This window comes from Silene latifolia, chromosome 9 (genome assembly GCF_048544455.1).
Source record: "Silene latifolia isolate original U9 population chromosome 9, ASM4854445v1, whole genome shotgun sequence".
NCBI lineage: Eukaryota > Viridiplantae > Streptophyta > Magnoliopsida > Caryophyllales > Caryophyllaceae > Silene > Silene latifolia.
In genome coordinates, this window is record NC_133534.1 from 133,608,957 (window position 1) to 133,632,205 (window position 23,249).

The window sequence follows — 23,249 nt, forward strand, 5'->3', positions numbered from 1 at the left end:
GTGTGAAAATTTGGGGTTAAGGTGTAAAAAATGGTCATTAGATACACCAACAAGATGGAGTTCAACTTATAAAATGCTTAATGGTGCTATTAGATATAAAGATGTTATCGCACCTTTGTATAATGAACATGAGGGTAATAAAGACGATGTCAACTTAATTGATGAATCTATGTGGGTACTTGCCCAATATGTATGTGAATTGTTAAAAGTTTTTAAAGATGCAACAACTGTTTTTTCACAAGTTTATAATCCTAATGTTCATTGTGTTATTTTGCAATGTTGCTCAATTGTTGATGCTATGAAACAATGTGAAATCGTACCATGCTTAATACCGGTTGTTTCAAAAATGAAGGAAAAATGGTTAGAATATTTTATTACATTTTCCACTATTATCGTGTTGGTTTGATATTTGATTCATGTGTTAAAGCAAGTGGTTTAAAAGACATGCTTGATTTTTATTACAAAACTTTAGGTTATTCATATAATGCCCAAACCGATGTTGATTATGCTCTAAATATTGTCCATCAATTATATGCTATTTATGAAAATGAACTTGCGCGGGAATGTGGACCTAGTTCTAAGAAGTCTAAAATGCCGACTTAACACTATTTTTGATCACCCAATTGCTAACAAAATCTTTAAAAATACACTATCATCTACTTCCTCTTCTAGAACAACTTCCACCTCTTATACTATAAACGAATATTTAAGCTATGACCATCGATCCGGTGGGGGGACACAACCCGACACTCTAATATGGTGGAAAAATTACTCCGCCCAATTTCCCGTATTATCCAAAGTTGCTAGGGATGTACTAGTAGTACCCGCTTCTACCATTGCGTCTGAGTCTGCTTTTAGTGCAGGTAGAAGGGTTGTAGATGAAAAAAGATCAAGCTTGGATCCAAAAACCGTCAAAATGTGTGTGTGCAAAAAAGATTGGGATCAAGCAGAAAAAAGACGTCAAGGAGAAAAGAATGAAAAAGAGGATAGTGATACGGATGAATTATTGACAACCGATGCTTCTTCCGTTGCCGAAACTCCCGACGATGCCGACGAAGATTATTGATCACCGCCCAACACCACCAATCCGCCATAAAGGTAAGTAAGGTAAGTGAAGAACTACGTGGGTTTTGATTCTTTCGAGAGACGTAGGCATCCTAATTAATGTAATTTGAAAAATAATATCAAATAATTAAAAATATTTGATATCGTTTTAAAGAGTTACATTAATTTCGATAAAGCCCTTCTTTTTTTCCCCCTTTTTCCCCTATTTTATAACACTAAATAACTTAAACTTAAAAATTTTTTTAAAAAAATAATACTGCTAACTTACAAAACATATTACAAATTTACAACTAATACCCATAGTCGCGATAGACGATACTCGATAGTCGATAGTATACAAATAATCGTTAGCCCGCTTAAAATGATTTACAAATTACAACTTACAACTTACAAGTTACACTTTTAACATATTTTTTTTTTTTTAAAAAAAATAAGTAACAGGCCCGCCCAGCCCGCACCAGCCCACCAGCCCACACCTCAAACGGGCCGGTTCAGAGCCAGTAATCAACAGCCCGACCCGTGTTCAGCCTGCCCCCTCACAGCCCGTGTTGCGGGCTCGGGCTCCACTCTCCCCAACCTGGCCCCCTTCCAGCACGGGCACTGGCCCAGCCCATAGTTCAGCTTTAGCGCCTATCCCATCCCAACTCCCAATTAGATATACATACGTACGTCTTACTATTCCATACACAATTTTATTAACGTAGTTGCTCTTCATGGACAAAGATTACTTTTCCATAGACTTCTTGCCATTATTTTTTCATAACTTACCCTTCCCCCAAAATTAAAATAAACAATCTCTCTCTAATTCTCTTCCTCACAAAATCAATCAAATATAAAATTCGTCAAATTACTCGATTATGGACACTAATTCTCATGTCGATCAACTAATAATTCTAATTTATTAATTTTATTAACTATGCTATATCAAATTAGGATGATTAAATTAATTTAGACTAATAAATTTATGGTTTGAAGAAATAGCATGGTCGTTATTGATGACAAAGTTTTGACATTTATCTACTCCTTTTTCCCGTCGTCGGAAAAGTTGACAGGAGTTTTGGAAGTAAAACAAGATTCTCCCAATGAATTTCAGCCATTGCCTTTCCATTATGTGGAAATCTCTCGGATTCTTTTTGATAAGCTATGATTTATCGGATGAGTTGAGAACTCATTTTTTTTTGTTATATGCCACAGTGCTAGGGATGACATTTTCGACGTATACATGGTACATGAGGGGGTATTATAGCCGGCAAGGTAATGGCCGGCGTTTTGGAAGAGGAGATGTGGTGGTACAGGTGGTGGAGTGGCTAGTCAGGCCGGTGGTTGGTTGGTGTGAGTAATTGAGAGATTTATTGAATTGAACTAAAAAGTGAAAATAATGAGGGTGTAAAAATGATAAGGGCATTATGGTCATTCATATCCATAATTGAGTAAATCATGTCCATGAATGAGCATAACCCTTTATTAAAACCACCCGTTTTATACCTGTGCAAAAATACACGTTTTTTTTCTTAAATTTCTATATTCATAGTATGTTAAGATGTAACAACAATTAGCCGAATTACTATATATTCATAGTATACTAGTTTCACACTTGTGCGTTGCAATGGGGTAATTAACTTAGTTACAATGTTACATTTCTAGTTATTTGTTTACATATGATTAAAATATCTTTTTCAAGTAAAATAAAAGAGAAAACATTTTGTTAAAGAAAAAAGGTTGTAAGGCTTAATATTTGTATGTTATTGTTGTAACTAACGCGTACCGTTAATACAAACTCTTATAAGAACTATCTAAGACAATATTTTAGAGACCTAATAGATTTTGTATTGATACCTCTAAATTCGATGATACTCTTATTTATAGTCATGGGATCACCCCCCCCCCCCCCCCTTATGACAATCTTTTGATGTGGAACAATTCAACTATTTATACGTAGTATATTCATCACACCTACATTATTTTTCAATGTGGTACAAATAATATACTTAGAAGTACACCATATTTTTCGCACCTAATTCGACATCAAACCCGGTTTAATAATAAGCAAATACTATATTATCTATTAATATTCGTACATTTTTGTTTTCTATTTTTTTTATCATAATTAAAATATGTGCAAATGATATAAAATTTATATTCTAAAGATAGCATTTTTTGTTACCACGAATCTAAATATATAATTTTCATAATTTTTTTTACGATACTTTTTTGCCAATATAAATAAAAATTATAAACATCATTTGAATATATAACATAGAATATATATATATATATATATATATATATATATATATATATATATATATATATATATATATATATATATATATATATATCATATCGTCGAGATAATGATACACTCTCTTAAAAGCTCTTTAAGGCATACCGAAAAGACTCAAAAGATTTTGGATTGTTACTGATGCAAGAAAAACAAGGATATGCAATAAATAAGAATGCTTAAGACATTTTTAAACTTCCAGATTCGTTTAGTTATCTTCAAGGACGAATATCTAAAAATACGTGACTCGTTTTGCGTTGAAATCAATTGGAAATGAAAGTTCATGATGTTAGCTTTCCAACAAGTGGTCTTATGCGTGATTCGGCTGATTAACGAATGAGATATGCATGTTTTAAGTTTAGCTGTCCAAATCCTACGGGATTGTTGCAAATGAATTCGGATATGCAAATGAACTCGGATATAGTTGGCCACGTTACAAGCTAAGGAAACGGGATCAAAAGATTATATGCTGCTGCTATTTTATTATATAATTAGTTATTATTTCCTCTTAAATTATGTTATCTTTTAGTTATCTTATTTAGCAAGAATAAGATATTAGAAGATCGTTTGTATTTGACCAAATAGTAGCTCATTTCGTGTGCTATATAAACTGAATGGCTTCATTGTATTTGGCAGACTTGGAATAAGAAAATTACAGAAAATCGATCAAGGTTTGATCAACTTTTCTTTTGATTTGAGAACGTACTTCAAATCTTTGCGAACGAGGATTGGGCTCCAATCGCTTTCGTTATTAGCTGCGATTTCAGGAGGATTTCAAAGCTAAATATACCTTCTATATTTCGTTCTTCCTTTTAATTATTGTTGTTGTTTCACATCTAAAAACACACAAAAAAAATGTGTCATTGTTATTTCTTGCTGCTATAATTCACGAACCAAACACACAACAATATTGTTCAATTTGTTGCTGTTATATCGTCCCAATCTAACAAACAGTAAACGAGATAGTTCATTCTGTTGCTATATTATTATGTCGGATCTGATTTCACATCAGTTACCTAAGTTCCAATGATGCCTCCTATTTATAATCATAGAATCACCCATCTTATGTTAATATTTCGGTGTGGGACAATTCTATTATTTATACGTAGTATCCACATTATTTTTCAATGTGGGACATAACATACTAAGAAGTACACAATTTTGAATATGTGAAAAATTATATGAAATTTATACTCTAATGATAACATTTTTTTTTACCACGAATCCAATTATATTATTTTCATAGTTTTTTTAAATAAACATATTATAATATCACTAATATATAATCGCCATACTTGAGAGACTCAAAATTTTTTCTGCTGATACCTAAGTACCAATGATGTCTCTTATTTTGTAACACCCCTTCTTGCCCGGCCAAGGTAATGGGAGGATGTTACCATCTTGGTTTCCCGAGACAGTGTTTCAAAACTCCAATTTAAAAAACAACTTAAATAAATAACAAGTTTAGTGATTTACAAATGAATGAATAAATGAATAATAAATATGAACTAGACATTATAGAACTTGTCTACCATCTAAGTTATCTATCTATGCTACTCGACTCCAAGTTCGATGCTCGTCCTGTCTCCCGCGTGACATCAAACCAACCTGTAATTAACCTGCTCCCCATATGATCGGAAATATCATATGGATCGACACAGGTCACCCCGGAAATAGGTGACAATTTACACACAACCCAAACACGTCAGTTTCAATAAATAAACATAAGGCACGACACACAATATATACAAATATGAAACATGCCAATGATGTGAATAAGACACTATTATACAATCACCACGCTAGTATCGGGACACGCCCAGATGTACCCACAACCACCGGTGTCAGGGACACGCCCACGACACCACACATCGCAAACAGGTACTCGGAACACGTCCGTGGTACCGGGCCCGATAGCGACTCGGATCCCCTGCCAGACGTCGTGCCTCAACCACACGAGTCCCTCCGTAACTCAAGTCATTAATGTGTACATCCCTCTTGGCGTGGGAAGCTCCAAGAGGCGATTTAAGCGTAAGACATATTTTGGGGTTACCATCTAATGCCTTCTTGTAGTGCATTCTTCAACTAAGTGATAAATTTTTTCCCTTTGACAATTTAACTATATGATATTGGACATACCATAGTGTGTATGATGCACGCATAATTCGTTTAGAATGTTTTTAAATGTAGTCGGACATATTTTGGGGTTACCATCTAATGCACAAATAGTCGATCACTTCAACAATATAAAAATTGTCAAAGATCTTTACAGTCAACAATCTTTCTTGATAATATTAGAATACTTATCCGGTAAGACTTTTAATTTGATTAGAATCATAAACTGGCCACAATTGTTATTGTCATGCAAACACTATGTTAAGAAAGTAAGGTGGCCGTAACTTCTACATATAACACTACAATAAATAGCTTTCATTCCTATGGATGACAAAGTTGGTCGGTAATTTCACATTCCGACGGCTACTTACTACCACCATCTAAAGTAGTCAGCTTGTCTGACGGAAATCACATATCACCGCCGAATTTTTGTCAACTTTAATGGATGGAAAATGAGATAAAGTTGGCGCAAACTTCATCCGACAAGGTCGGACTGATTTATTCGTCGGATGGAAAAAGATCTTACAGAAGTGTGGAGGTTCCAACGGTAAACATGCGCGCAATAGTTCTAGTCGAATCACTGTTCTGATGAATAGCCGTAGGAAGTAACAGTTTTCGTAGGCTCCTAAATTCAATAAAAAAGGCCTCATAATTTAGCCACTTATAAACATAATATCCTATTCTGCAAAAAACTTCTCAACTACCAACTGCATCACTCAGCTCGCCGTCGCTTACCACAACACGCACCGTCTCCCACCATGCACACCGCTCAACACCACCCCTCGCCTGCCATACTTCGTCCTCCTCATAACTTTGGTAAGAAATTTAAGCCCTAACCATTCGATCTTTTGTTAATTTATTGATAATTTTAATTTGAAATTAATTTGTTTATATGATTGTGTGATGTGTTTGTTGTGTGGTTCCTTATTGTTGATTAACTAGGACTTGTTGTATGTTTTGTGAATGTCGTTTTCTCATTTTTACCTTTGCACTTCTGATTTCTCATTTATCGCCCCCGTCATTCAATTTTTCTTTGTTTTGCTGTACAAAGATTGTGCAATGATGTACTTAGAGTATACGAGTATATATGATGTATTTAGTTTGGTACTACAAACATGGCTCTAAATAAGTTTAGAACCACCAATAATTGTGAAGCAAGTATAAGCAAGGCTGCAAGTTCCACCTGCAAGCCTAAAGGCAACTAAAATAGGGAGGAGTTGCAGGAAGTCAAATAACAATATTATGTAGTAAAGGTGTTAGTGTCATTGTTGATGAATGATTATATATCTGTAATATATTAGTTGTACAATATACATGTGCGTCCACCTGCATCTCTGCATGTCCAAAGCTAATTGTGAAACAGCCCTAATTTCCGTTTAATATTTCTTTATTTTATTTTCCCATATTTCATATTTTATTTTGCGGAAAAATATCCGTTTCGTATTATTGGCTCGTTGGGTTCGAAACGGGTGAAGACCCGCTCTTTTCTTGGGTTTCACGTGTATATAGAGTGGATGGGTTAAGTTTTGGGCCTGAGCTTGGAATAAACTGTGGACATAGCCACCCGCGCAGCGCAGCATCCAGCGTGTTGGTTTCGAGGCGACGACCCTTCTCCTACGGAACCCTGGCGAAAGGCCAAAGCATGTCATGGGCCGTTACCAATTTGTGAGGCATTGAAACCAGTGAAAGGTTTGACCAAGCCTGCATTTGTTGAGTCACCACCAATTTTTATGGAAAATTGAAACCGTTCGAATACTTCATGTCATGTCAAGACACAAAGTAGTGACATGAACACTAAGAAATCCGTTACCCTTAGCATTCTATGTCTAGAATGACTCTTGCGATGCCAATGAACATGGATGCTCACAGATATCTGAGTAAGGGGTGAGGGTACGTATTAGGAAGCTCTTTAATTGAACACCTAATCCCGCTCGCCTCGATATCGGTCTCTACTAATGATCAGGGAAGTTATTTATATTTGATATGTTGTCAATTTTATGCATGTAATGCGACATCCAAGTTTTAAACCTAGCATGTGAAATTAGACTATATCAGTTGACAAATAATTTAGCACTCAATTGAGTTAAAGTAGGAATTTAGGTTGATTAGATGTGAATATGCCAGATAAAATAAATCATACAAGAACGATATGAATAAATAAGGAATTACAATGGATTACAATGGATTAACTTGAATTTACGTCATAAATATGCTCAAAAGGAAGGATTTGAAAAGAAAAGAGATAAAAGAAACAAAAGAAATTAAAATATGAAAATATGTCGAATTATAACGATAATATGAATAATAGTCGATTAGAAGCCTAATTAGAAAGCCTATGTTAAGACGAGAAAGAGTTCAGGGACAGAAACCAACCCAGAACAGACACAGCAACAAGTGCGTGACCTTGCGTCTGTTCTTGAGCTGGGTTCTGGCTGTGAAAGTCAGACCCGCGGATTAGTTATTGTTCGTTGGTTAATTTACATTTGTTATTGATATACGACTCGGATAGAAGTGATTTAGCATGTTTATGTACTGAAGATCGTCATAAGTCAGATTAAAGAACGAGTTAAACAAGATATTACAGTGGTTTACATGGTTACAATTATACGACGTCGGGTTTACAAAGATTGAAACTTTGAACTTTAAAACGAACGAAAACGGAGTTAGACCGATGAAACTGGAGGATAAAGAAAATCATGTACAAAAGACGAATTCTAAGGACTTGATATGGGAGAATCGAACTTTGAAAATCCGGGTTTGAATAAGATGACGAAAACCCGCAAATATTAGTTATAAGGGATTTAGGTCGAAAAAGACTTGATAAAATAAATTAAGAAACTGGAAAAGATGAAAACTCGAAAGGAATAAGAAATAAAATGAGAAAAGACCTTCAGACGAAGCAATGAAGAAACACGAGGAAGAAGAAGAAGAGCAACAACGGCTAAGCAGCCTCTAGAATAGGCGCAGCAAGTGCTGCGACTGTTCCAGGAGGCGCAAGAGCTGTTGCGTTTCTTCTCGAGAGTGTTTCTCTGTTGTTCCGTCAAAAGGGTTTTAAAAAAACATGTTTTGAAGACGGTTTTGAGCATATTCGTGATATAATTTCTTACATTAATTATATTTACAGAAAACAAAAGAAATAAAATTGGAATTTACACCCACAGACATACATGTTAACGAAGCGAGATTAACTAACTTGTCGTTTAGTGATTGCTCAACTCTATGTATGATTGAAAATGCCCTTGAAAAAGGATTTAGAATAAATTGATTAAATTGATTAAGGTGGAGTTGGTCAAGTGGGTCGGTCTATGCAATATGACTGGTACTCAGAATGATCTGAGCTTACGTGGTCGCGTAGAGCAAGCACATAGGCGTCGAAAAGCAAGAGCGTGGTCTTAGAATGCAAAGGTAGAAGAGAAGGGCGGACACTCGCGTGAAAAATATGTGAGGCGGATGCCTCTATTTATACTAATCACGAGAAGGATTTTAGGAAAAGGTCGGATTAGGAAAGAAATCCGGAAAGATTCGGGAAACTGGGATAAAAGCAGCCCAAGAAGAGGGGCAGCATGAACTACGACCTTTCCAAGAGGCGCAACTCCTGCTGCATTTTCTCTCGGGTGGTTTCCTCCTCAGCAAGAAAGATTTCTGCGGTTTAAAATAGGAATTAGGGAAGATGTATGTTTCCTTATTCCGTAAAGAAGATATTTTCGGGATTTAATCATAAACAATAAATATTTTAGGAGTAAAACTCTAGAATATTCTAGAACATTCCGACTCGGCTTAAGACGGTTTTAGAAAATGGAAACGGTTTTTGACCCGGAATCCAAATATACTCTAATTACTGTCAAAATGACCGTATCGGTGCATAGATGACGAACATGAGTTTGACTCGACTGTTTGAGCTATCACTTGTCGACGAACTTACGAAATGTCATAAATCGCTCCGCTTGATAAACATGCGGCCCAATCATCACTGGGTGGTTGGCGGAAGGTGTAGAAATGAGGTATCTATAGAGCCCCCACTTTGACTAAGGGTTGGACACGGTAAAAGTCAAAGTATAGCCTTAGGTCAATCGAAGATTATAACCTGAAGACTATGGCGGCACGAGGTGGCTCAAGGGAACTAAACCAAGGACCTGTCGTCGGGAACATTTTAGAGTTTGTCGACTATCGGGGAGGGTCGTTTAAAGTCCATTAGACTACATGGAAAAGCTCGCCAGCCATAAGAAGAAACCATACTTCAGGTGTAGGTGAACTAGAACTTCGTGGGGGAACCATATGAGGGTCAGCAGGACGTTGGAAGAAACTGCTGGAAGGATATAAGGCAGGACTTTATGAGAACCGCCGGGGAAAACAAGCTTGCAGGTAGCAGAACGTTGGTAGAAACTGCTGAGAAATAATAATCTTGTAGGTAGCAGAACGTTGGTAGAAACTGCTGGAAAATAATTTGCTGGTAGAAGAACGTTTGTTGGACCATATAGTATATGTTCATGTTTTGATAATGCCAAGAGTACTTTATATATACATATATATGTATATATACACTACATATAGTATAAGGATCATATAAGTCCTTATAGTAAGTGTGAGTCCATAAGTCTCATTGTATACCCTTGGATGTTGGATATGGATGGTTGAGATTAAGATGGAAAACCCACTAACTCTATTATTTTATTGACTATCTTAATTACCTCTCTCCTCCTACAATCATAGGGTAAGTAGCATGCATGCAGGCTTGTCAATCAACCGTCAAACACACACGTTACTTTTCCTTCCCTCTCTTTCTCATTTCACTCATTTTTTCAAACTAAAACCACCCTCATAATTAAACCTTGATCAAAATAAACTTCCCCCAAATTTTCAATAAAACAGGAACCTTATTGTCTTCTCCGTTTTCTTCAATCAGTTACCACTGGCCATTGTTGTCTTCTCACTAAAGAAACTCGTTATTGTCCATTTTCGCCATTTTCGCTAATCAAGGTAATCATTTACTGGTTTTTATAGTCTTGTGTATTATTATTTACATCTTGTCATTGCCATTGTTGTCTTATTACTCACTAAAGAAACTCGTTTTATATTTTTTCGATTATTGCCCATTGTTATGTTCATATTAATTAATTTTACCCAGATTGTTTATCATATTTTGATACCCATTTTTTGTGCCTTTTGAAATTTCATTTATGTGCGTCAATCATTTCAATTATGTTCATCAACCATTTCGTTCTTCATTGTAATTGTCTTTTGCCATTTTATGCTTTTATGTTCATTTATTTTGATTTTTCATTCTTACTAATTACTCACTTTGTAGCGTTAGTTTATTTTGTATTGTTTTGTTATTATGTGAAATAGTTATAATTATTATTGTTAGCCATTTTTTGTAGTTTAATTGTAGTTTCATACATTTTGAATTTTATATATCTGCACATTTTTTTGATTAGGGCAAAATAGATCAACACATTTTTTTGATATATCTGCAATCAGATGAAATTACACTTTTCTCTACAGAAACTACACTTTTGTGTGTGCTGAAATTACAGTCTTTCTGTGTTACAGTTACATTCTCTTGACATATTGTTGAAATTACACTTTTGTTTTTTAAAATTACACCTTTTGTTGTTAGAATTACACTTTTTATCATTACAGTTATATATTGCTGAAATTACACTTTTGGTTGTTAAAATTACACTTTTTGATGTTAGAATTACACTTTTTATCATTACAGTTATATATTGCTGAAATTACACTTTTGGTTTTTAAAATTACACTTTTTGTTATTGGAATTACACTTTTTATCATTACAGTTATATATTCTTTGAAATTACGTTTTATAATTACGATTATATAGTTAAATCACACTTCTGGTTGTTAGAATTACACTTTGTGTTGTTAGAATTACACTTTGTGTTGTTAGAATTACACTTTTGTTTGTTAAAGTTACACTTATTATTAGGTCTTGAAGTTACTTATTTAGTTGATACAATGACAGTCTTTCTGTGTTACAGTTACATGTTTTTTATTTCTTTCTTGTATTAACTTGTTTGTGTATTTCACTGTCAAAGTTCAGTTTACCTTGCTTTGTAAACAATAATTACATACTACCATCCTTCCTTTTCAGATGTCAGATTCTGAAGAAGAAATTGAAAGTCAGGAGGAGGATGAACAAGTTAAAGTAGTCACCTCTACACTTTTTATCATTACAGTTATATATTGTTGAAATTACACTTTTGGTTTTAAGAATTACTCTTTTTGTTGTTAGAATTACACTTTTTATCATTACAGTTATATAGTTCTGAAATCACACTTTTGTTGTTAGAATTACACACTTTTTTGTTGTTAGAATTACACTTTTTATCATTACAGTTATATATTGCTGAAATTACAGTTTTTATAATTACAGTTATATAGTTCTGAAATCACACTTCTGGTTGTTAGAATTACACTTTGTGTTGTTAGAATTACACTTTGTGTTGTTAGAATTACACTTTTATTTGTTAAAGTGTCACTTATTATTAGGTCTTGAAGTTACTTATTTAGTTGATACAATGACAGTCTTTATGTGTTACAGTTACATGTTTTTTATTTCTCTCTTCTATTAACTTGTTTGTGTATTTCACTGTCAAAGTTTAGTTTACCCCTCTCTATACCATCCTTCCTTTTCATATGTCAGATGCTGAAGAAGAAATTGAAAGTCAGGAGGAGGTTAAACAAGTTAAAGTAGTCACCCCTAAAGTGTCTGCTAAGTGCCGGCCAAAGATGCTTGTTGAGCTGATTGAAAAGCTGAACAAAGCTCAACAAGAGGCTGTACGAAGAGTTGGGTTTGGGGGGATCCTGGAGCTTAAGTTGAAAACGTATCCGCTTGCCCATGTTCCACTATTTCTACAGGCATTTAGTGATGAGTCTTATGTGTTTCGGGCCTCTGAACTGAAGGAGTTTATGGTCACGAAACATGATGTTTATGACCGTTTCATGCTACCGCGGGGCCCTAGACCCATTGAACTAGTTCCTACAGGCCGGCAAAAGGGTTCTCAAGATCCTGCAAACAAGAGGTTGAAAGATCGTTGGCGGAAAGCGTTCAACGGCAAAATTGGAAAAGACGGAGTCAACTTAGGACTCGTCTTTGCAGAAATTGAAAAGAAAAAATACAGAGATGGAGGGGATCAGTTTGTCAGGTTGTTTGTTCTGCTCGCCATGTCATCCTTCCTCGCTCCAACCTCAAACAGTGTGATAGACTTCAAGCTTTTGAAAGCCATTGAAGATGTGAGTCTTATCTCGGAGTTTGACTGGTGTAGTTATGTTCTTGAATGCATGGTTAAGGCTGCAGCAGATGTTGGCAGAGGGAAAAAGATACTGCTTGGCTGTATCCCTTTCTTACTCATCACCTATTTCCAGCGATTCAATTTCCGGGGGGAGAGCTGTCCCCATGAGCTCCCACTAATTTAGCACTGGGATCGGGTAAAATTTTCGGCACGATTGCACGGTGAGCTAGACAATGGGGGCCTGGGTCGTCAAACTTTTTCCGAGGTGAAGTATCCTCGTTGCCTCCAAGAGCAGCAATTGACCATCGGTGGCGTGGACACTGACAAACAAGTTGTGACTATTAGAGATATGGGAGCTACGACTCACCTGAAGAAGTTTGTTGAGATTGAACTCCCACCGGGAGTTGAAGATGACGATGAGTTGAAAGCTCGGGCTGTTGATGTAAGTTGTTCTCACCTGATTGTTTTTATTAAGTAAAGATAGATTTATTTGTGTTATTGTTCAACAATTTCACTATTCTTAGTTGGTGTTACACTTCTCTTAATTACACTTTTTCTGAACAAAATTACACTATTCTTCCTTGAAGTTACACTTTTATGATATACATTGAAGTTTGAGGTTTCTGTGCTAAAGTTATACTTTTCTTCCTTAAAATTACAGTTTTCTTTGTTGAAGTTACACTTTATTGAAATGCATTTAAGTTTTAGATTTCTGTACTAAAATTACAATTTGTTTTGTTAAAGTTACAATTTTACAAAGTCAGATTGATACTCTATTTTATACTCTATTATGATATATAATTTGAATTTATTTTGCAATTTTAATGTAGGATGTCCATGAGGTTTATTTGAAGATGCAGAGGAATGCCATAGTCTTCTATTCATGGTATCTTTGATGCGGCTCAAAAGCTTAAAGGGTTAACATCGGTTCTTCCTCTTCAAGCGGCCTCGTCCCTACACAAAAGTAGCCAAGATTTTTTTCAAAGTCGGCAGATGAAGGTATATACTTGGAGATTCAAGAGATAGCTCAACGAATAAAGGATTCTGTTGATTTTGCACCCATACTTCAAGAAGGTGGGTCCGGAAATGTTAGCACGGAGAGGAGAGAGTCGGATGTTGATGGAGATGGAGATGGAGAAGATGTCGGGGATGGAGATTTTGGAGATGGGGAAGCTGTTTCCCTTGGTAGTGATGAAGTAGGCCGTGATAAGGATCGTGAAGTCGCTACAGAACAGATAATGGACACTGTAAAGTTTTACAACAGCGGTGATTTTAATGAAGGTGCTGATTCAGGTCAAGAGGAAGAGGAAGATCCAATGGGGGATGTAGGTGTACAAGTAATGGAAGTTGTTCAGGGATCATCTGTTAAGGATGTACAAAATTCTCTTGAGTTGAAACTCTATAAAAGGCGTCAAGAACAGGAATGCAACATACAGTATAAAAGGCGTAAAGTTGTCCAAGAGCCGGTGAAAGTAGTGGAAAATGTTATTCCCGAAGATTCCTTAACCGATCGTGAAATTCTTGAGCAATATTATTCAGCTGAGGATGTTGACGAAGCTATTAGGAAGGGGGCCCTTAATGTTGCCCGTCAGATGGAGCAAGTACAAGCTGCTGATGAGGGTGGGCCTATTGGTGGCGATGCTGAAACAGGTGAGAAGGAGTCAGTGGATGTGAAGTCAATGGAGATGGTGCCTCCTGCTACTCAGTTCCTTTTTACGACCGCTGAGCTTAATGATGCAGAGCGGAGAATTGTGGAAACTGAGTCACAATTGATGGGAACTCAAGTTGGATGTGAACCAGCCGCAGTAGACCCTGTTAATGGTAACATTGTCACTGGTGATTTATTGGGAAATGAACACGCGGTTATGGATGAAGGTAATGATGTAGCAAGTAATCCGGTGGCTTTGGTAAAGGATGATGCTGCGGAGAAAGTGGTGGACAGTGTGGTGGAGACTGCAATGGAGGACGCGACAGTGAAGGATCATGGAGGTAATCAGTTGTAGTTAAGCTATGCTTCCTAGAGTTACATTATTTGGAAGTTGGAATGATAGTATTATTTGAAGGGGCATCATTGTGTGTTGCTGTTATTTTTTTAGTGGTTAGAGTTACATTTTTCTTTTCTGAAATTACGTTTTTGTGTTTGTCTGGCTGAAATTACACTATCTACTATCAAAATCATACTTTTTCTATTTACAATTACCCTCTTAAGTTGATTGTTATTTGTCATTTATTAGTTTTGTTTGAATCCATTTTTTGATGTTGAACTTCAAATTAGTAATTTGCGTGAAATTACATTTTGGAGGAGACATTTGACTTTTTTTTTTCAAATTTCGTAACGTGTCTGCTATTGTTCATCCCCAGTGGAGGTTACACCGCAGGATGCGACCGAAAAGTCATTCGACTTACCACTTACTTTTTGGTCTACCGCTGAAGTAGATGAGGCCTTTCGTTGGGGTGCGGTTCAAGATAAAGGCGTCCCCGAACTGGTGAGGTTGCAACAAGAGACCCTGGGAAAGTCAATGATGTGACTGATGAACAATTTGGAAATGAAGACGAGGATATTCCTGAAGATAATGATGCAGCAAATAATCTTGTTGTTGTTGGAAAGCATGTGGTGGATGATTTGGTGGAGAATGTGGTGGACAATGCGGTTGAGACTGCGATTGAGGACGGGGCAGTGAAGGATCATGGAGGTAATCATTTATAGTTTTGATATTCATTTCCTTTAGAAATTTTTGAAATTACACTTTTTGTTGTAAAAATTACACTTTTCGTTGTTAGAATTACAGTATATACCATTACACTTTTTTTGTTAAATTAACACTTTTCATTTTTAAAATTACGCTTTTTGTTGTTAGAATTACGCTTTTACATATTAGAATTACACTTTTTACCATTACGCCATTACACTTATTTATATAGTATTGAAATAACACTTTTGGTTGTTAGAATTATACTTTTCGTTGTTAGAATTACAGTTTCTACCATTACACTTTATTTGTTGTTAGAATTACAGTTTCTGTTATTAGAATTATACTTTTTAGCTGTACAGTTACACTTCTTTATATAGTACTGAATTTTTTTGCATTACAGTTACACTTTCTAGAATTATACTTTTTAGTATTACAAAAATAAATTTACTAAGAGTCACTATTGTTCATCTGCAGTTGAAGTTAACGTGCAGGATTCTCCAGTAAAGTCACTCGAGTTTACGTGCACTGTATATCCCACTGCAGAGTTAGATGCAGCTTTTCGTTGTGCTTCAGTTCTAGAGAAAGGGGAGCCTGAGACTGGCGAGGTGGCGGCAAATGTAGATCCAGGGGCAACGCATGTGGAGATCCCTGTCCCAGAACCGTACGTGCCCTATAGTGATCTAAGCTACCATCCATTTCTACTTCACTCGTCCGAGGTCTTACCCTGCATGGAGCACGTCATTGAGAACCTTGGTTGTTCGATAGACTGCGGTGCACCTGCTCCTGATCAGAAGATCGTCACGTTTGTATCGGATTTGGAGTAACCATACCCTTGACCCGGTGTTCGAGGGAGGAAAGATGTGATTGATTATGTGTTTAATGAATCAGATGCATTTGACAAATTGTGAGTAATTGATGCATTTTGTTCTTATAAATGGTTATGTATATATTGAGATTGTTTTTGCTAATTAAATATTGATTTTGCAGGGAACATTTGGTAACATTTAACGAGTTTTGGTTCATAACCCGGAAGACATTGTCACTCTGAGGCCCACGCAGACAAATTATGACTAGTGTAATTGATGGTTGGTGCCTACTTCTCAACCATATCATGAAGCCTACAAACAGTATCCCGTTGTTTCTTCGGGATGAGTCACACAAGATAAGTCATTCTTCTCGTTAATTAAATTTGTGTTGCGGTTAATTGCTACATTATGGTTCGAACAATTACGTGTTAGAATATAATTACACTTTTCTCTACAAAAATTACACTTTTGTGTGTCTTTGAAATGACAGTCTTTACGTATTCTGATTACATTGTCTTTACATATTGCTGAAATTACACATTTTCTTTGTTAAAATTACACTTTTTGTTGTTAGAATTACGCTTTTATCATTACATTTATATATTGATGAAATTACGCTTTTGGTTGTTAAAATTACACTTTTTGTTGTTAGAATTACACTTCTCATAATCACGCTTATATATTGCTTTGGAATTACACTTTTGGTTGTTAGAATTACACTTTTTGTGCTTAGAATTACACTTTCTATCATTACGATTATGTAGCTACTAATGTCATTAAAATTGCACTTTTGGTTGTTAGAATTACACTTTTGGTATTTATCAACCTTTTCTCGACAACATCATCTTTCTTATCGCAACATTAGGATCAGGCGCGGTATATTTGGAAGGACAAGAAGAAAGGAAAAGTGTTGAATAAAGATGAAGATGTTTTCGGTGGTCGGGACAAATATTGGGCGATATGTTGAGTTCTTCACCATTTCAGCTTGACGCAGATATGGTGAGTTCTTCATATTTCAAGATAGGGCATGTGTAGCATTATCCTGCACAATGTTTCGCTAAACATTACATATATATGTTCAGATCTTTCTCCTGTATTATCCGGTGATGGTGATCATTACAAATTGTGTGTGCATTAACTTCTTAACCGAGCAACTTGAGTACCTTGACAACCGTAAGTATGATGAAGACTTAGAAAAGCTGCCTTATGGTGGGATTGCACTTATTACGGTAATTTTGCTATAAAGTACTCAATTTTGAGAATTCAATTTTTTCCAAAGAACTGTCTACCTAACACACTTACACGGTTGTATATGCATATATCAGGTTGCGTTAATGGGGAAGTATTTGGTGAGTAAAGGTCTGTCTAAAGGCTCAAAGGTCGCTGATTTTAAGCTCGTTAACATTCAATTCAGTTGGCAAAAAGTTGGTTATTCGAGAAATGACTGTGGTGTTTATATGATGCTTACAATGATGTTTTATTTTGGGAACCTGTTTGAATGTGGCCTTGGGAAGACTGTGAATATGAACCTGTTTCGTGCTGAGATTGCGGCAACCCTTGTCCTATGTGACATAAACAAGGAAAGGGAAGATGTATTACGTCGTGTTGATGCTTTCAAAGAGGTTGCTTCTCATCCACTGACTATCAACTTGGATGCCAATAAGAGAAAAACAGATTCTTGATATTGGGGCTAGCGGCAAGCATGTCGATGCTTCGATGATCTTTGAGCCTCGCCCGGTAGTTACGCTTTGTTAGTATGCGGCCACCTTCGGCCAAAAACTATCTCTAGTAAAGAGCCACCCTCGTGGGAAGGGGGATGGGTTGGGCTGTTCACTTGATTGGCGTAGTGGTGGTGGCAAGACTCAAGTGGTGTCCAAGCTTCTCAAGAACAACCAAAGTTTGATAAAGGATATTAAAACGTTCGTAAAAAGCATGTTGCGACTACTTTGTGGATGACCAAAATTTCGATGATGGGTCGGTTTTCATGAATTTCACCTAGTTTTGATTTAATTGTTAAAATTGCACCTTTGATTTTTAAAATTACACTTTCTTTGTTAGAATTACGTTTTACATTAATAGAATTACACTTTTTACCGTTAGAATTACACTTTTTTATATTGTCTTTGAAATTACACTTTTGATTGTTAAAATTATACTTTTGTGTAATAGAATTATACTTTTTAATATTACTGTTATACTTATTTATATAGTGTGGTTGAAGTTACAACCAAAGTTTGATAAAGGATATTTTGTGGGCTGTTGGGTGGATGTCCAAAATTTGGATGTCCAAAATTTTCGACGATGGGTCTGTTTTCATGAATTTCACCTCATCAGTAAATGACGCTATCTCAAAAATGTCAATTTTTCACTCATGTCAATTTTTCACTCAGTATTGTTTTATCTTATTACGTTCGCAGTGAGCAATTAGTTTGGTACACTAGGCACGCTCGGCTACTGACGGAATGACCTAATGTCTATGGCCCCTGATAGACCAATGACGTGGAATGTGATCGAGTGTTGGTCGATATTGCTTTGAACCATTAGAGAAGGAGGAATACGGTAAAGAGGCAAGGATGGCATTTCTCGGTATCGTGCACATGGTAATTAAAGTTACTCTTATATAGTTTTATTTATACGTGCTTTAGTCATTCAACTTTTGTGATACAGTTACGCTTTATAAGCAGTCATTTTTTCTTATTAGAGTTATACTTTCACTTAAAGCTGTTACTTATAGTTAATTGTCACTGTTTGCTTGTTTAGGAGACGTTGCTTGTATTGTTGGGTACTTTTGAGCAAAGCAGGGCATAGGCACACACAAAGCAGAGAACCTGGTTGATAAACTGCTCAACTTGTGGGACACCTTCATCGTCGACGATGTCGAATCTGCGACATGAATACAGATTTACTCTTTGTCCCATTCAACATCAGCGACCATTGGGCATGTGTATGTATCAACTCCAGAGCACGGACCATTGACTTGCTTGACCACCAGCGGCATGCAGATTTGGACAGATCACTCATGGGAAAGGCGACTCGTTTAATTGTACGTTGTCCTCCCAATCTTGCCATCTGAAACCTGTTAATATAATAATCTTTTTAATGTTCGTTCAAATATTTTCAGGGAAGTTTAATGAGCGACTACTTGGACTCAAGAAAATTTGACAAAGGAAAAGAGATTGTCAATTTTACAGTCCGCCAGATACCGTTTAGTGGTGTCTCAAGTGTTCTCAACATTCCAGAGTCTGGTCTGTTCACCATGATGGCGATGCTATTGTACGAGGGTGTTTCATTTGAGCATCCGGACATGGAAAGGAAGGTTGCAAGGCGTTATTTGGTGATACAGCTAGTGGCAACACTTGTACTAGCTGACATGAACATTATACGACCTGCTGTTCAGAAGAAGGTGGAGACCTTTATTGTTAGCAAAGACAAGTTATTCCAAGATTTGCAAAGCAAGCGTAGGATGAACAAGGGTGGCAAAAAAAAAAATAACAAGTGTTAGTTTGACAATCTAATTTTGAATGATGCTCTGTATGAAATTATCTTGTTGATAGCTAGCATCATGTGACAGTTAATTAGCTGTAACAATGTAAGTAGGATCATTTTCAGACTTTGAACTTTGTACTTATTTTGGCGTTTTCTGCCTTTAATGAAGATAAGATGTTACTTCAAAGTAATTGTCATTCTGAAGCACTAATAAAGTGTATTTCTAATCAAATAAACTGTAAGAATTCCAACGAAAAGCAATTCCAGTTGAATTACAATATAAGTCACCAAAATTAGGACTTTAAGAAAGATAAAATGGTACTTCAAATTAATTGTTATTCTGATCAGATAAAGTGTAATTCTAATCAACAAAAGTGTAATTCTTATCACACAAAGTGTAATTCTAATCAAATAAACTTTAAGTATGAACACACAATGTAATTATCCAATCAAAAGCAATTCTAGTTGAATTACAATATAAGTCACCAAAATTATGACTTTAACAAAGATAAAATGGTACTTCAAAATAATTGTTAAGGCTGACCAGATAAAGTGTAATTCTAATAAAAAAAAGTGGAACTCTGATCACACAAAGTGTAACTTTAAGTACGAAATGTTATAACTGGTGAATAATTATACAACCAAAAGCTTGTCCAGGGGAATTACAAAATAAAGTAGCAAAAAAGGACCTCATGGTTGCTCAATTATACATCAGAATTATTTGGGCTCTTACTCTTCTTCTTATTCCTCTTCTTCTTCTTCTTCTTCTTCTTCTTCTTGTTCTTCTTGTTCTTCTTCCTCTTCTTCTTCTTCTTCTTCTTCTTCTTCTTCTTCTTCTTCTTCTTCTTCTTCTTCTTCTTCTTCTTCTTCTTCTTCTTCTTCTTCTTCTTCTTCTTCTTCTTCTTCTTCTTCTTCTGATTCTGATTCTTTCCCAAATGATGCCCCAGATGCTGGTGGAGTAGGTGGGTGTTGTGCAAAAGGGTTAGGACAATTCCTCTTGTCGTGATTCGCTAATTGCTTGCAATTTTTACACATGCGCTTCGGCTTCATCGCCAAGGCTATTGCTTTAGTCTTACTCGACAAGAGTCTCTTTCCACTTCCCTTATTTTTCGATTTCTTTGGTGGAAATATAGTTACTTCCTGAGTACTAGAACAGCCAATAAGCGCAACCATTTGCTGTTCTTTACTCATTTGTGAACCCAATGGTGCCAGTTTGTCCTTAAAATCTTTTATGAGAGCCGAAAAGCTGTCAACTACTTCCTTGCTGCTTCCCATCAGTATCCCAACTGTCTGGTGTACTTCGGACCACATTTTTGACATGGAAATCTGCTTGGCATCTATTATATCAATCGCTTCGGCTGGATCACCATTACAATTGAAGGATTTTGCCCGGAGTGCATCTTTACACCATCTGTTCAAAACATACTCATCCGGTATAGTCTTCACTCCGTTAGATGAGTAAATCCATATTATATGCCTGCACAGAATTCCCTTCCTTTCAAGCATTCTCAACTGCAACTTGCTTTACACGTAACTAGTTCACCAATATATAGTAAATTGTTAGATAGTCACAGCTATAAATTTCATAATTACAATAGGAAAATGTGTCATTTCAAGTAAGAGTTAGTGTAACACTTTTCATTACTAAAATTACACTTTTTGTTGTTAGAATTACAGTTTTTGTTATTAGAATTATACTTTTTACCATTACAGTTACACTTATTTATATAGTACTGCAATTACACTTTTGATTGTTAAAATTATACTTTTGACTGCTAGAATTACACCTTTTAATATTACAGTTTCACTTATTTACATAGTCTCGTTGAAGTTATACTTTCTTTCCATAAGGTGTTTATTTTTTTATCTAGAATTACACTTTTAAACTTACTAAGTGTCACTATAATGTAACTTCAACCAGGAAAAAGATCAGAACTTCAGTACTCAAAGCTTTTACCTGGGCTGTACGTGACATCGTAATTCCTGTCCCTGCTTGCATCTCTTACAGTAGTCACCTCTAAAGAGTCGATTTCGGCAAAACCTCTACTCTTACATGTATCAATTGAATACTTGGCCTCCTCTTGGAACTCCTTAAAAACTTTATGAGTGTACACCTTTGCAGCGTCAGCCTCAAGAGCCAAATGCGTCTCCAATTTAGGAGAAGTGTGCTTGTCTTCGTTGTCAAGCTTCTTATGCGTATGCCGTTGTTGGTCCATAGCACTCTTAAAACGCAGCAAAAACTCAAGCAATGTACCTGATTTGCCCTCAAATCTTTTAAAAAAACTATTTTCACTCTCTGATCTTTGGGTCGTCCTCATAACAGCTCCCATCTCTAGGTCCCTGCAATGTGCCATCACCCACTGGTTCCTTTTCGAGAACATTTCCTTAAACTAGTCAATGTTATTGAGTCCATGTTCTTCGCCTATCTCTTCCCATCTGGCATCAAACTCTGCAGCTTCAATGTCCTCATCCCATATAATGGTATTTATTTTCCTTATAAATACAATATAATCTTCCCTTGTCACCCCATAATTAGTAGGCACTTTGTTCATGATATGCCACATGCAAAATCGGTGCCTCGCTTTCTTGAACACAAGTGGCACCGCTTTCAAAATGCCTGCATCCTGATCGGTAATAATATAATTAGGCTCCTTTCCACCCATTGCCACCAGGAAACGTTTCAAAACCCACTGAAAGGAATCAGCATCCTCATGTGCGACAAGGGCTGCACAGAATGTGACAGACCGCTTATGGTTATCTACGCCGGTGAACGGTGTGAAGGCCATATCATACTTGTTGGTTGTATACGTTGGATCGAACGACACACAATCCCCAAAAGCAGAGTAATTCCTTCTTGCAGCACTGTCAGCCTAAATAGCTCTACTCAAGCTACCGTCAGAGTCAACATCATAGTCAAAGAAGAACCCTTCCTTATTTACAGCCATTTCCTTAAAGTGATCTATGAACAATTTGTAACACCCCCATACTCCGAGTGCCTTACCAGGACCACTCAGGTATGAAGACGCCACCATCTCGGTCGCCCGAGGTATGATAATCAAATAGACAAAACAGAAACAACATATTTAAATAATAATTAACGTTTAAAGTGGTTACATGCCAAAAACCAAAACTGATAAAGAGATACAAATTCTCCAAAACTATCTACTATCAAAAGACTATAAAACTATCAATCACAATGGAAGACTTCTAAATCGCATCGTGGTGACTCCTCCCGATTATCCCATACGCATCGGCTCATACCGCTCAATAATCGCTCACCACCCCCGAATGGATCACCACAGTTTTAAAACATTTAAACGGGTCGTACTAATCACACAATCAATATAGATAACCATAACAAGACACACATAACAATGAACACACACACACACACACACACACCAACTCCCATCATCTCAATATCGATCGTCCACCGGACCAGACCACGCCAGATGGGGACCGCAGCCGTTCCCACCTAAGCCCCGCTCATCGTACGAGCGATAACCCCGTCCATTAATGTGCACATCCCCTTCCGTGGCGGGTTCCACGA

General features: G+C 36.3%; 1 protein-coding gene across 1 annotated transcript; it reads right to left on the reverse strand.

Annotated features, from left to right (window-relative positions):
- Positions 1-19,926: 19,926 nt before the first annotated feature.
- LOC141601608 (protein FAR-RED IMPAIRED RESPONSE 1-like) lies at positions 19,927-22,029 on the reverse strand. Its single transcript, XM_074421902.1, has 3 exons — positions 21,644-22,029; positions 20,642-21,176; positions 19,927-19,935 (listed from the first exon to the last, which is right to left on the reverse strand). The coding sequence occupies exons 1-3, from the start codon at positions 22,027-22,029 to the stop codon at positions 19,927-19,929; spliced, it is 930 nt and encodes a 309-aa protein (XP_074278003.1).
- Between the last annotated feature and the right edge of the window lie 1,220 nt (positions 22,030-23,249).